General features: G+C 41.3%; 1 protein-coding gene across 1 annotated transcript in view; it reads right to left on the reverse strand.

Moving 5' to 3' along the window:
- oxsr1b (oxidative stress responsive kinase 1b) overlaps positions 1-14,693 on the reverse strand; it is a 39,222-nt gene that overhangs the window by 16,288 nt on the left and 8,241 nt on the right. The window contains exons 2-3 of the mRNA XM_030756991.1: positions 13,009-13,121; positions 6,515-6,623 (exon numbers count right to left, since the gene is read on the reverse strand). Coding sequence (XP_030612851.1) covers positions 6,515-6,623; positions 13,009-13,121 — 222 coding nt within the window. The remainder of the gene's footprint in view (positions 1-6,514; positions 6,624-13,008; positions 13,122-14,693) is intronic.

Raw genomic sequence — 14,693 nt, forward strand, 5'->3', positions numbered from 1 at the left:
TAAAACTGATTTTATTGAAGGAAAAAAAACAAATCATTTAGCTTTGTTAAGACAGAGTACTTTAAACATAAACAGCTCTATGACCTTTTAATTTGGAAATGGCAAAACAGACCCAAGATGAAGAGAGTATTTTATAAGAAAACAGCATCGACGCTTGAATTTCTGATGAAAGCTTTAAGTATCCATTAAATGCCATTACGGGGCATTTTTTGGTCTTCATATTATACACTAACTCCAGCACAGCTCACTGATTTGACTCTTGATTACATCATCATTACTGTCGGTCTCTCTGCAGTTCTGTTCAAATTCATAATCTTTGCTGAAAGGGCACAAATTAAGTACAACCTGATGTGAATGGCTTTGGAAATGGGCCAAAATCTGCACTTTGGGGGGGGGGGGGGGGGGGGGGGGGGGGGGGGGGGGGGTGGGGTGTAGGCAATCATTTGAGATTACAAGTCAAATGGTCATCTTTGTCTTCAGTGAATGGAGAACCAGTGTAGCTGTGTAAAGTGACCTGGCCTGATTAGAGCCAAAAAGACAGGTCACCGTGTCTCCCACTGCTTAGCTCCTGTTACATAAAGGAGTGCTCTGACTCATGTCCGTGTACAAGGTCTTTTGTGGAGCTTTCTACAAAATTAAAAAAAACAAAACAAAACAAAACAAAACAAAAGAACACCTCTCTGAAAAGGGGTTTAGTTATTTGCATTCTGTGTGACAGAAAATTGGGCAACACTGGTGAATGGTGACAAAGCAGAGAAGCAAAAAGAAAGCCACTTGCCTGACAAGCTTTATTGTGCTGCAGCGAGACACAAACGTCACACTGCCACACTGTGCATCTGTCCCTGTGTCTCTCAAACAAAAGCTGGAAAAGGTCTTTCAAGGTCCAGAAACAACTCATGACACAATTCCAGGATTAAATTGATTGTGTTTTAGCAACAGTGCCAGACTAGAAGTGCAAAGATATTTATTTGCTAAATCATTTCAGGATGTCTTCGCCTGCGGCACTTAGTCGGGCACTCACTGCATTACCCCAGAGGAGCCAAGGATGATGGGCCACCTGAGACTAGACAGTGTTATTGCAGCGTCGTAGACACAGTGTGAGAGAGAGGCGGAGGAACGAGCGAGCGGGGGGTGGGGTGGGCGATGAGTTCAACGGGTTTATTGTGCGGTGACGCTGCATAGCAGAAAATGTGATTCAGCACTAAGGGAACGAGACAAGGAAAATTCAACGAAAAAACCCCCCAAAACAAACGAGGAATGGCAGGAAATGCATCCTAGATGTGTGTTTGAGTGTGTGTGAAATAGCAGGTGTATATGTGAGCATGTGAGGGAGTGAACTGGGAGAGTAAAAGAAGGGTGCAGCTTCGCATCTCTGATGTGACGGCTCTTTGAAGCTCATTGAGAAAAGGAAGCCTTTTTGATTTTTTTTTTTTTTCCTCCTTCGTCCCTCCTTCACATATAGTTTCCTTCCTCTTGTGGAGCTTCTGCACTCAGTCTGTTTTTCATCCCCATATGTGAAACGGCTATGGATGGAGGAGAGGAAAAGGAAAGATGTGACAGCTGGCAATGAAGGAAGTTTTGAGTAAAGGAGGGTACATGAACAGCGCCAAGTCCAAATGAGCTAACAAAATGAATAATAAAATGATCAAGTAGTTAATGTGCCAGAGTTTACAGCCTATCAAGTGAATATGAAAACTTATGACTCCACTTGTTCTTTAAAGTATTAAATAAATAGTATCACTTTTTAAGAAAACATACAACGAGCTGGATTAGATGATTATTACTGAAGTCTTTACACTCAGTATGGCATTACTATCATGGCCCAAACATGACAGAACCAACCTAACCAGGACCTCTAAAGCCCACTAACTTAACTTTTGTTTTTTTAAATATAAAGTATAAAATTTTTCCTAATGTAACCAAAGATATACTTGGTATCAGATGGTTTATTATAGAAGGGGGAAAAAAAGGACATACGTTCAACACAATACCTGGCAGGTGATTGGATGAACAATTTGTCTATCACAGTATACTTAAAATAGATCAGTTAATGAATTTAAAACTAACTTAATCAGATCAGCTACAATCAGCATGCCTTTATGCACGGTCAGTGTAGCTGTCCATGCCGATCGGACCTCTTTAGTCAATTTTTTCCAAAAGTTGCACCTAAAAAAGGTACGTGCAGAAAAGCATGCTCACAGAACTACTTGGCAGGTGATTGGACAAACTAGCTATCTATCATCTTACTTATGGCATGCTCATAGGTGCATGTTTCAGGTGTTGGCCAGTAGTTCCTCATGCAACACTGCTTGGTGAGTAACTGGCTGTTTGGCTACATGTGCATAACTTGAAATCTGGCAAGACTGATTCTCTTGTGATTGTGATCTCATGAATTGTGCAAGAATCCGACTGCCTGGCAAGGCAGCTGACAAGTCTCTTTTAAGCTAGCGTGGCCCTAGGAATAGGTCCCACAAGTGCAAACACACATACACACACACACACAGCATGATACAGGCTTTGGAGGATTACTAAATGCCAGCCTTGTCAGCCTCTTTCAAATTCATCTGATTGAACTCTTCATGCTTCATTAGGCTGTTTTAGCAAACTGACAATGACTGACAGAGTAACAGTCCAAAGGTTCATTTGGCATGGGAAACACAAATGACACCTTACATGTTTGAATGGTGCATGTTAAAAATCCAGAGGAAGAGTTTATACAAATCACAGGAATAAATGAAATCTTCACAGCAGAGCGCATTTTAAAAATCATATACACTGCCAAATAATGATTTCAGTTAAATGCTGGATTAGTCGATCTCTCCCGTTCTACATAATAGAGGTAAATAAAAATCTATTAATAAAAAAAAGACAGGAGGCAGGACTTTAACATCTCTCTTCTTTATCTATGAACATCACCTTTGCAGTCTATTCTCAGGATCAGAGCAGTAGCTTTGAGATCTAGGGAGAGGATGAGAGAGTAAAGGGGGGGAGGGGAGGAGGGGGATGGGGATGGGGAAGTGAGAGCTGTTGCCAACTGTGCTAAAGGCCAATGGGGAAGGCCAAGCAAAGTTGAAGGAGGAAAGTGACGGCAGTGTATGGGAGGTGCTGCCACAAGGCAAGGGTGGCGTAAAAACATGGTTACTGGTTCAGACTGAAAGAAGCCTCTGTCAGAAACTTTTAATGAGATGCATAATTTTGGGGAGGAAAGTAATTTTGCACCGTCTTCACTCTGTGAACCTGGAGTCGCCTTGAAAGCTCCCCATCAGCACTTTAGCAGCAGCCGAAGGACCACGTTACGATCAGAGAAACCCACTGGCTCCAAACGCAATAGAGCTTTTTCATGTGCTAAATTCAATCATATCTGGCGTCTACTCTGGGTGGCACTGCATTGAGCTCAGTGGCGATGAAGGTAGAGCTGGCCGGGAAAAGCTGCCGATTAATCTGGAAACACATTTCTCTTCTTGCATTGGCGTGACTCATTCCATCCCTGTGGGTTTTGGAGGCTGTCTCTCCGATGTGAATTCAGTCAGTGACAGGTTGTGCTTCACTCTAATGAAACAGTTGTTCACATGTCACATTCAGAACAGGAATTTCCTGATAAACTCTACACGCCTGCAGCGCACCTACTTTGAAACTCAACAAGTTTGGCCTTGAATGGGACTGTCAGACAGGAGGTCTGTCATGAGTTAGTACTAGAGCTCTATTAGATTTGTGTAGAAATAAAACATGAAATCTACAACACTGTGGGATACATATTATCTAAGAAGCATCATCACGAACTTACTACTTACAGAGATCCAAAGGTGACTAAAAGCATACCACTCTTATTCTAGTAGCATATGCTAGTCCTTAGGCATGTGGAAAACCCCTGAATGCCATTTTAAGGCATGTGGTATGCAACTAGTTAGAGTAGCTTCTACATGTTTTACGAATTGGCAATAATTTAGAAGCTGCTTTCAGTGATCCAGTTTTGCTTCTCTGCTCACTGGCCTTCATTTTCCCTAAATCGTTCTCTGTGATCTTAAGGTGATAAAACGTACTGAGAATAGCCAAAATTTGTCCTCTTCAGCTGGTCTCATAGTTTGAAGGATTGTTTCCCCGCACTGATTTTCCTAGGGCGTGCAGTTGCATTTGTATTGTATTTTATAGTAATTTTTATCAATCTGAGAGACTCACAAAACAGTCAAAGAACAGTCCCCTTTATCTTATTCTGAAAGTTGTCGCTGCTAACCAGTTAGCCCTTTCAGTCTTATGTCATCGGCTTACTGGCCGAGTTACTGTTGCAGAGGTCCTTAATATCATTCCGCTGCAAGTCCAATGTCTAAAAGTGCAGCTGGTGATGGTTGTCTCTCTTTGGTACGGAGAAGAGCCCATTCAATATAAGATTTTTAAGACCACTACTGATCAATATTTTGTAATTAAAAAAAAAAAAAAACTAAATCTGATATTCTGATAAACTGGCTAATTTTTCCCCCCAAAACACACAAACCAAACAGATTTCCCTAACGTGTGTTATGCGCTTATTTACTGTACTCAGATCAGCTGGTTGTTGTGTTTGTGGCGTTCCAAACACACATTGCCAACAGAGTGCCAACAGGGAGGACCAACTATGCGACGCCAACATTCATTCTTTCTCCCATCTTTACATTCTGAATTCATTTATCTGCCGTTATAAATGCCAATACTGATAGATCGGCCTGCTGTTAAATTGGTCGGGCTCTAGTATGGAGAGCCAGCGTGAGATGAAGGGCAACTCTAATCAGAAACAGCAGCAGGTGAAGAACTGGTTCATGGGCTGTGTTCCCTGACGCTACAGAGAAAAAAGGCTATAATCACCAGCTGCAGTCCAAGAAGGGGACCTTGGAGTCTATCAGCAGGATGATAAACTCACTTGAGAGGCTGATTATATTAATCTGTGTTATTTCTCAGTCTCAGACCATTGTAATTCTAACTGCAGGATAATTAAAGTAACCAAAAGTTATTCCCTGGCTACAAGCACCCTCAGTTAGGGCTTATTGCTGTGTTAGTCAACAAGAACAGTATCAAAATAGTCAGAAATCATCTTAATCTCAATATCATAGTTTCTGCAAACATCTGCAAATCATGCAAGTCTCAATACTGCAGTAGTAGGACTCCAACAAGTGTGAATGAGTTCTGCAGTATTTAGTCCAACAATATTCTCTCTTAGCAATGACACCCAAAGAACTGTCCTTGACTTTATAACCAAAAACTGTTAAAACATTTTTTTTGAAAAAGTGAAAAGTAGAAAAAAAAAAAAAAGCTGTTGCACTGTCATGAATCTTCCAAGCCAGGGTGGAGATGAGATGGAGGGTGGAAGATTTTTTACGCTCCATCAAGCCAGAGCAGCCAGAGACAGAAGCTGGCCTTCCTCTGGGCTGGTATGCTCTGCCCTGTGGAGTGATGGTCTGTAAACTCGACCTCATTTCAGGTCTGTCTCCATGACAGACGTCGCCACGGCCATCATTTAATTACTCTGCACAATAAAGCTCAGCATCAAGGGTTTCTGTTAAACTGGGATAAGGGGAACGAGAGAGCCTGTCTTAAGCGGTGTCTGCTCCTGCTGTGAGGCTGACCGTTTGCTGAAGCGTCACTTGGCGGGCACAGTGCCCTGGGCACAGCTGCAAGACGGCTGCCAGGGGACTCCTGACTCGAGTATCTGAGGGAGCCAAGCGCACCACCTGGGCACTATCCGTTACAGGGGGACGCTGTTTACACAGGAGGACTGGGAGTACCAAGGGAGTGTAAATGTTTAGTGTGTGGATGTGTTTGTGTACATTTGTGCTTGAGTGTATGAGATGGAAAGCAGATTGGAGAAGATGATTGGTTTTTTTGCATAGTTAGTCTCATTAAATTTCTGAGTTAAAGAAGCCCACTGCTTCTTAGCTGACAAAAGTTTGGCACAGGAAACCATCTGCATGCTGTTTGTGTCTATGAAAGGTCTATGGTAAAATCTCTTCTACCTCACAGGCTGATGGAAAAGTGCAAATACATGTTGCTGATAGACTTGAACAATACAATCAGTTCCAGATGCAACTGGTGTATTCTGAGGTTTTCTCCTCCATGGTGGCCTCCTCTTCATGCTCCTCTCACTAGTTAATTGCAGCACTGCCACATGGATGCCATGACGCCAGCCTGTGGGTTGTTATTACCTCTGCCCTGTCATTAGCTCCGGCACTGTACTGAGTTAAAGCCCGGAAAGAACTGCAGCTCACAGGGGACACAATGAGGATCAGTGTTGTCACATTCCCTACAATCACGGTTAACATCATCGGCAGCAAGAAGCCTGGCTCGTCCTAACTCTCCCACCAAAGAATTCCGGACCCCTATAACATGACTTAAGGGAGCAGGACAAACAAATGGGATTCTCTGCATCTTCCTCTCAGACAGTAATTTTTTTTTAGCAGAAGATTAGATGTAATTGTCTATCTAGGATCCAAATATTCAAATTGATAGGTTTTGACAGATTATAAGAGGAAAAATAAGCATCACTTACCGCCACTGAGCAGTTTCATAACCAGCCACAGCTCATCCTTTACCACAAAGGAGGTGTAGTAAGACACAATGTTGGGGTGGTGGCACTGGCTCATGGCCTGAATCTCTTTCTGTTAAAGGAAGAAGCATAAAATCTATAAATCTGCTAACACACAGTCGTGTCACTTCATAAAAACAGTTTTAAATTTTATATCAGGCCCAAAGCTTTTACATTGAAGATTTGAAGAGCAAGAAACTCATTTTGAGAGCCTTTAACAGAGTTGCTGGCTGTAAGATGAGCCATGAAGGACTCGACAAATCTTCCTTATGATTTCATCTAAAAACAAACAGAGCCTAATGGCTAAATATAATCATTTCACTTCATCCTAAAGGGATGAGAACAGCTTGGAGGCAATAAACTAAACACAGTCACAATAAATGCATACGCCTTTTATGCTGCTACTATTCTTTTAATTTAGCGTTATCCTTAAAATGTGACGTCAGTAGCCACAGGCACAGTCAATGTAATGCACATCTATGCAAAGCAAAAGCAAAAAAAAAAAAAAAAAAAACAGTCTGTACTCAGCCATTTATATAGCTGCAAAGCTCTGTGTGTGTGTGTGTGTGTGTGTGTGTGTGTGTGTGTGTAAAGCAGAGAGCTGAGGTAATGCTGGCACAGAGGTCTAATCCATCACTTCAGCACCAGTCCCAAATTCATTTGAGGGCAGACAAGCTTCCTAAGAGAAAGAAAATCTGGCCAACTTTGGAGGCGGAACCACCGATTCAAACTCAGCAAGTGAACGAACCTGTAGCTGCAGTGCCACGATAACATTTTTTCATATTAACCACTTATTGAGCAGAAGACCAAACAGAAAGCATCAGAGTGTCAGGATACACTTGTAAAATCCTAGTATACAGTATAACAATGTAATTCTTTTTTTTTTTACTTTAAAAAGTAAAGACAAGAGAAACACCCTTCAACCATGCAACCATGTTGTGAGTGTTCACGATGCATTGTGTTGTCTAACAGAGGGCACTCTGCAACTTCCCACACGTTTGGAACGCCACAGACATGGCCAAGTTGGAAACCTGGACCCTCCGTGGTCGATTACCAAGCATACATGAAGTATCTTCATCTACTAGAAGATGTGAAGGCAGCACTACGCACAATCCTTACCCATGACCATCACTGAAACAACCACCTGATCTACACTACAGCAACAGTGATCCTTGAGATGCTTGGCTATAAGATGAACAACAGACACAAGGAGCAGTACCCTCCATGGAAGAGAATATAGAGGCCAAGATCAAGGCCAAAGGAGGAGACAGAAGCCACTGACATCAAGACAAGAAAGCTCCTTACCATGCATGGAGGGTTTCACCCCAAATCCAGCACCCTGAGGCTTACTAAAAATCCAATCTATAGCAACTTTGCTCTAACAGGTAATAGGTGTGTGAAAGAAAACAAAAAACATTAGAATTGATCAAACTGAAATTCTAATTGAGAGCTAATATTCTCATCCTAACTGATCATTTTTTTTAAATGACTGGAAAACATTTTGGACTTCTGGACTGCTGGTTGGACGAAACAAGTGATCTTAAGACGCCTTTCCTGAATATTTTACCTCAATGAAAACATACTAGCAGATTAATCGGAAATTAAGTTACTCGTACGATGCAGTCAACCTTTTAAAATTATTTGGGATTTTCGCTGCAGTTTGGGATTCACAATTTATGGCATTTCTTAAGTATTCCAAAAAAAAGGTGTTTTTTTAAATGAATCTATTGATTTTTTTTTTTTTTTTTTTTTTTTTTTTTAACATGATGGATGCTTCCCAAGCTGGTTAAAGGAGAAACCTTAACACTCAAGCTAAGGCATCAATCAATAAATGCTTGCAGGCCAAAGAGTAAGCAATCAAATTCAGCTACTCAATCAGCATAAATGCTTAGCTTACACAATGTGCATTAACAGCAGCAAGCCGTTCCTGCAGAGTCATCACTATTGAGCCCAAGGCCTTCAGTTAGTGCCTATAAAATGCTGAGGCTGGTGAGTGACATGATGAGGTCATTTGATTAAAATTAAAAAAGAAAAAAAAAAAGGGTTAAGAACATGAACGGTGTCATAATAAGGGTGGTTACAGACATGCCTGAAAGTCACTATCCCATGAAGCAGCTGAAACTTGCAGTCTGTTGGGAACAGTGAGCAATACGAGTTGTCTTCGCCATCAATATAACACAACCAGTTGGCTGCTCACTGGTTTCAGTGGAGACAGCCCCACCCTCCCTGTTCTTTGCTCTGTGGGCCAGGCAGGGTAACCCCAGCAGAGAACAACAATGGGATAACAGGGAGGATATGGTACTCTGGCAGTTGGCAGCTCTCATCTTTTCCAGCGGACAATGTGAGAAAGGGAGAGTCTTTGTTGTTAGGATTAGGTGGCTGTAACCAATTCTGCAGCGACAATCCTGGAAATGTTCTCATGACTCAAAACAATTCATAGTACTTTTACCTGTGTAACCTTCAATACTGCAACCTTTAATACTTGATTGATTTTTTTCCTCTGAAAATATTTCAAGTATCTTCCAAGTACTTCTCCTGCATAATTACAATGTCAATGACTCAGCCATGTAGAATAAATGGGTGAAGTACTTCTCCAGGCCGCCTAATATAAGGCACTGAATTGACCAATCCAGTCACTGTGCTAGCCATTTACTATGTGTATTAATGCCAAACACTTGTTCTTAGAGACCAAACTGTTAAACTACTTTCAACCAGTCTTTCCTCTGGCCTTTGTCTGACTGTGGTTGTTGCGATGACTTCATGCCAACACACAGAGCCTTTTCATTCAATGCATCTATCCTGCAAAGCACAGCTGATGCAGCTCTGCACATAAAGCCATCTGCACAACTAATAGATTCACCAGGACATGAGTACATTTTGGATTTAATATCTAACCCCCTGGAGTCACCAGAAGAAACACCTTTGGTAACCTGAATAGGACACAGTGTCAAATGAATTGCACTAATGACCATCTGTACTGTATTCATAAGCTGCATGCCATTAGCTCGCCTGAAAGCCTAAATGCACGAAGGTATTTGCTATTAAATGTATTTATGGGTCAAACATACAAGAAAATCTGAAGGTTTTACAAATCTAATGAATGATTCATCTCCTCGGAGTCTCCTCAAAGTAGTTTAATACTACTGACAGAATCCAGGTGCCACTGCAAAAACTGCCCCCCCCCCCCCCCCCCCCCCCCCCCCCCCCCCCCCCCCCCCCCCCTTCTTTTGAGGTATTGTTTTTGGTATGTTTGTTTGTTAACAATATTACAGCAAAACTACTTATCCAATTCATATCAAATTTGCACAAAAGATGGCCAGTGATCCCTAGATTACCTGACATTTTCGCCATGATTGGGTCAAGATCAGAGGTCAAAGGTCAATTAACTCAAGAATGATCTTACCTAGCACGTTCAAATTCGTACCATGGATGCATCTACTGAACACCTCAAATGACTTAGTTTTTCCAATAATAATGCCAATCACATAAAGTGACAGTATTCTCAGTGGTTTGTATTTATTATGATTTTAGCATTTCTTATTCCTGGTTCTTACTTAGCCATTTACAAGTCACTGAGGGTCATATGCACCCCATTAAGATCTGTAATGTGTTCTAAAAATTGTGTTTCCAGCAGATTTCTACCACATAAAGACTCCACTGCCAGGAGGCTGAGGGGTAGCACTGGCAGCCGACAGTATTTTCAGTCACTGAAAGCATCTTTTCACACTTAAATTTGGTTTATGTGTGAAACTGATCCGATCCAGATTCTGGACTTGCAGGCTACTTGAGTTTAACATGGAAAACTCCATTTACAGTCATAAAATGAAAGTTATTTTAGTTCAACTTTTTAAACTTTGGAAAATTATGGGGATGGACCATAGGACCTTTGTGTTATCTCAGTGATTCAGTGTTTGGAGAGTGGCATGTTTGTAAGACATTTTGTAAATTGGGGCCAGTTGCAGAATCTCACAGTCCATCTGCTTCGAGGTTGATGAGCTGCGTGGTCCGAGAAGTTCTTCAGTATACCGCGGTTGTAACGAGTGTTTATTTGAGTTACTGCTGCCTTCCTATCAGCTCAAAAGGGATTTGGCCATTCTCCTCTGACCTACCGGTCTGGCATAAACAACCATGCCATGTTCAAAGTCACCCTGAGGAACATTCTAATGGTCGGGATGAACTTCAGCAGGTCACCTTGACCATGTCTGCATGCAGGTGTGCCAATAAAGTGGCCAATGAGTAAACAAAAGTCTTTATGCTTAGGTAAATGAAACCCCACTTGGTTGAAAATAGTTTAATTTCTGTCCTGGTTTTCCTTTGATGGAAGGACAAAAACCCTCGCATACAATTTTTTTGCTATGCAGGACAAACGTGCTTCTACTCCATTCCCTTCCTCTACTCACCTAATAAACTGCTCCTCTCTATTATTGAAAGCATGCTGTTTATATAGTCTGACAGCAATAATAGCAATGCTTGCCAACTCAACATCATTTTTTAAACCACGAGTGGGTAAAATGGGGAAGCAAAGATGCTCTTTAAAATGTCCTTGTGACACAAGTGATGCAACATGAAAGGAAGTGACACTGACCTCGTCTCTCCATCTTGTGATAGGTCTGAAAATTTGCAATAACTGCAGGCTGAACGCTGCACACCAAATGGGTTCAGCCTACAAATAAGTAAAGATTTTCCAGGAAACAGACTACCACGTCACGCCATTTGGATTTTCTCTATATTAGGAATGATCTATTCAGTATCTGCAGTATCCATGTCCTTGAAACTGAGCGAAAAATAAATGAGCTATTGTCACAAACTGGTGCCACAGAAACACACTGATGGCAGACACACAGAGACACCACTATAGAAGCAATGTTTACGTCATTATCAGCGACTCAGAACCTCATGCTGTGACTCGATTTCACTGCAGCATGCATGCACGCACACCAAACTACTGCAAATGTACTATGGCAAAATGTACTAAAAGTTGATTTTTAAGCCATCTAGTACTCAAAAATAGCTCAACTCAGACTGCTTGTTGTCAGAAATACAAATTTTTACCTCTACACTTTAGTATTGATCACAAGTCATAGTGAGCAAGGAATTTTAACATCTTTTAAAGCTGAAAATTCTTCCACACACACAGCATAAAAACAGCCAGTACCCGCGCAGGAAGACTTTCATCTTTTAAAACAGTAACAACTGTGTAATCACAAGAGGATATTTCAACTGCACTGCACTCAGGTTGTAAATAAGCTTCCTAATAAACTCAAATCGCTCAGAAGAATCTGTCCATTAAACTACAGGGCTTGAAATATCCATCATGTAAAACTAACTGGTGACACAGTATTGCTTCTCTGGCATTGAAGAATTTCAAACACTCCTAATTTAAAGCTGCTTTTTAATTAAAAAAAAAAAAAAAAAAAAAAAAGTCAATCGTTTAACCGGGCACCCAGCTGGATGTGGAACTGGGGGAGAAACTGTATCCAGGAAATCCGATCTTGCTGTATTCCATGTGACTGCCTGCTCCGAGAATCCGGGAGCAACACTCCCCTGATTCATCCTCCAGGATTTCGAGGGGTGGGAATAGGATCCTTTTCAGGTCAGTGCTGCAAGTGAGTGGTGAGTGAACTTCTAACAATGTCTCACCGTACATACATATAGGCTTACACAACATTTATTTCCCACAGGTTACTTTCACAGATTCTTGGATGTGTACTAGAGAGGACTATAATGCTTCTGGCCTGTACATCAGCTCATTTATGAGACAAAGACCTGAGATCTGAAGTGTGTGTGTCTGAAGAAAGAAAAAAAAAAAAAGAGAGAGAGAGAGAACTGACAGTTAATACACAATTTTGCCCTAGATTGCATCCAAGCCAAGTATCATGCTATTAAAAAAGGGGCCTGCTTTGAAATAAGAGAACTGTCAAGCCAACCTTCTTCCTATTATAAAGAATCTCACAAAGGAAAAAAAATGACAAATACATATGCTATGTGAGAAACAGAACAGGAGCCACAAGCAAACACCTGATTTTTTTTTTTCCACTGTGCAGAGGAACATCATTAATCCCTCTACCTTTTCAGTTACAATGTAAACCACAAATCATAAAGCAAATGATGTGCTGAGCTGCAGCAAAAGATTTTATTCAAGGCTCCAATACAGCCCTCAGGAAGATGTCCCGTGGTGGTCTAATAGTTTCCTGGCAGTAAGTGGCGTCCTCCTTCAGAGAACAATCAGAATAGTGTTTGAAGTGACAGGGATGATTGGAGGAAGGTTTGGAGAAAACGAGTAATGAAAAGCAGAGGTGGAACTAACTCCATCCACATGTACAGATCACAGAGACAAAGCCTTAAATGAAATTTTGTGCGGTAAGGGAGTAGTTGCCTTTGATCACACATGAAAGGTAACAAGGTTACAAAAATGTTCAGTCTAATATGCATTTCATTAGCAGTGTCGTGTGTCTTACCAGGAGTTCGTCCATGCTAGTCTGGCACTTCTCCAGGTTGATGCGTTTAATGGCCACCTTCTCCTTGCGTGGTATACAGTAGGCTGCTTGAACCACCGCTGTTGCCCCACTCCCTAAAACAGACAAGAAAACGACTTATCACCTTGATCTCTCACTCTTTAAGAGTTGGGTCATAGCCTATCTGCCTGGCAGTGGTTTTTTCTAGCTACTCCTGAGGGATGGCGGTATTTTCCTCCAGTTAGATGTGCCCTCAAAACCTGCAAAACAAGGCATCAAGGTGGAATCCTAATCAAATGTCTGATGAACATCAGCAGTCTCCTTTTTTATTTTGAGCTCCTTCCACATGTCTGAAATCCTTACCCTGACTCTAGATGTGATTCAAGCCACTCAGTGGAGGAAACCTTCCTATGATAACTTTAACTTGGGATTTCTTTCCTTTCGTCACTGCCCGGGGCTCGCAAGCCGTAGGTAAGAGTTTGAACACTGATCACCAAAACTAAAAAAAGGACAACTCAACTTTGGGACATATAGTCCACTGATAAAAGACTATGCTCCATTCAGATATATGAACCTTCCCCCAACCAGTCTCCGTGACTGTGCAAAAGTCCTGTGCCACTCATTTCTTTATATGTTGTTAGAAAAATGGGCAATTTACTGAAATGTGCCACCATAAATAGAAATACAGTACATAAGGCAAAAAAATAGAGTACCATTCTAACAAGCTTGAAAGTCAATATTTGATATGACCGCCTTTATTCTTCAGCACAGCCTGAACTCTCTCTTAGGCAGCTTGCTGGTACTTTCTTCAGGAATAGTTCTCCAGGCTTCATGAAGGACATTCAAAGCTCTTCTTTGGATCTTGCTGCCTTTTGTTCTGTTCTCTTTCAAGATGATCCCACACTGCTTCAATAATGTTGAGGTCTGGGCTCTAGGAAGGCCAGTCCGTGACTGCCAGTGTACCACTGTGTACTTGTCTATCCAGATATGCTTTTACTGCATTGGCAGCATGTTTGGGATCATTACCATGCTAAAAAAAAATTAAAAAACTGAAGCTGTTGCCAATCAGATGCTTTCCAGATGGTATGACATGGTGGATCAAAATCTGACTGTACGTTTCTGTGTTCATGATTCCACTAATTTTGACAAGATTTCCAACACCACTGGCTGAAATGCAGCCCCAAACCATGACAGCGCCTCCACCGTGTTTTAGAGATGGCTGTAGATACTCACTGTTGTACCTCTTTTCTGAGCTCATTCGTACATATTGACGATGAACTAATAATTTTTTAATAGATTCAGCTAAAGAAATGGATACAACTGTGTTTTCTTGACAGCAAACAAGTGCTTAAAGATAAACTGGTTCATCCTTTGAGTTAGATGCCTTTTTTAATGCATTAATGAGTGTTAAGTGGTTTAACAAAAACATTCCTCTGAAAATGAGGAGCCGGACTGAAAATGAGTGAAAAAGCAGCCAATGTCCAAAGAAAAACTCTGAAAAACCTTCAGAAACCTTAAAGAATTATTCCTCAAGACCACTTTAATCCTGTAAAGCGTGAACCATTAAATAATTGCCAGAAAATTCAAAATTTTTTAAAGATGGAGTTAGGTCATTCTTAGTTTAAACATGTAGTTGGGTTTTTTTCCATTGGGGGTTGAGGGTCACCTTACTGATGATTTAGAAGTCT

This window comes from Archocentrus centrarchus, chromosome 20, assembly GCF_007364275.1.
Source record: "Archocentrus centrarchus isolate MPI-CPG fArcCen1 chromosome 20, fArcCen1, whole genome shotgun sequence".
Classification (NCBI taxonomy): Eukaryota; Metazoa; Chordata; class Actinopteri; order Cichliformes; family Cichlidae; genus Archocentrus; species Archocentrus centrarchus.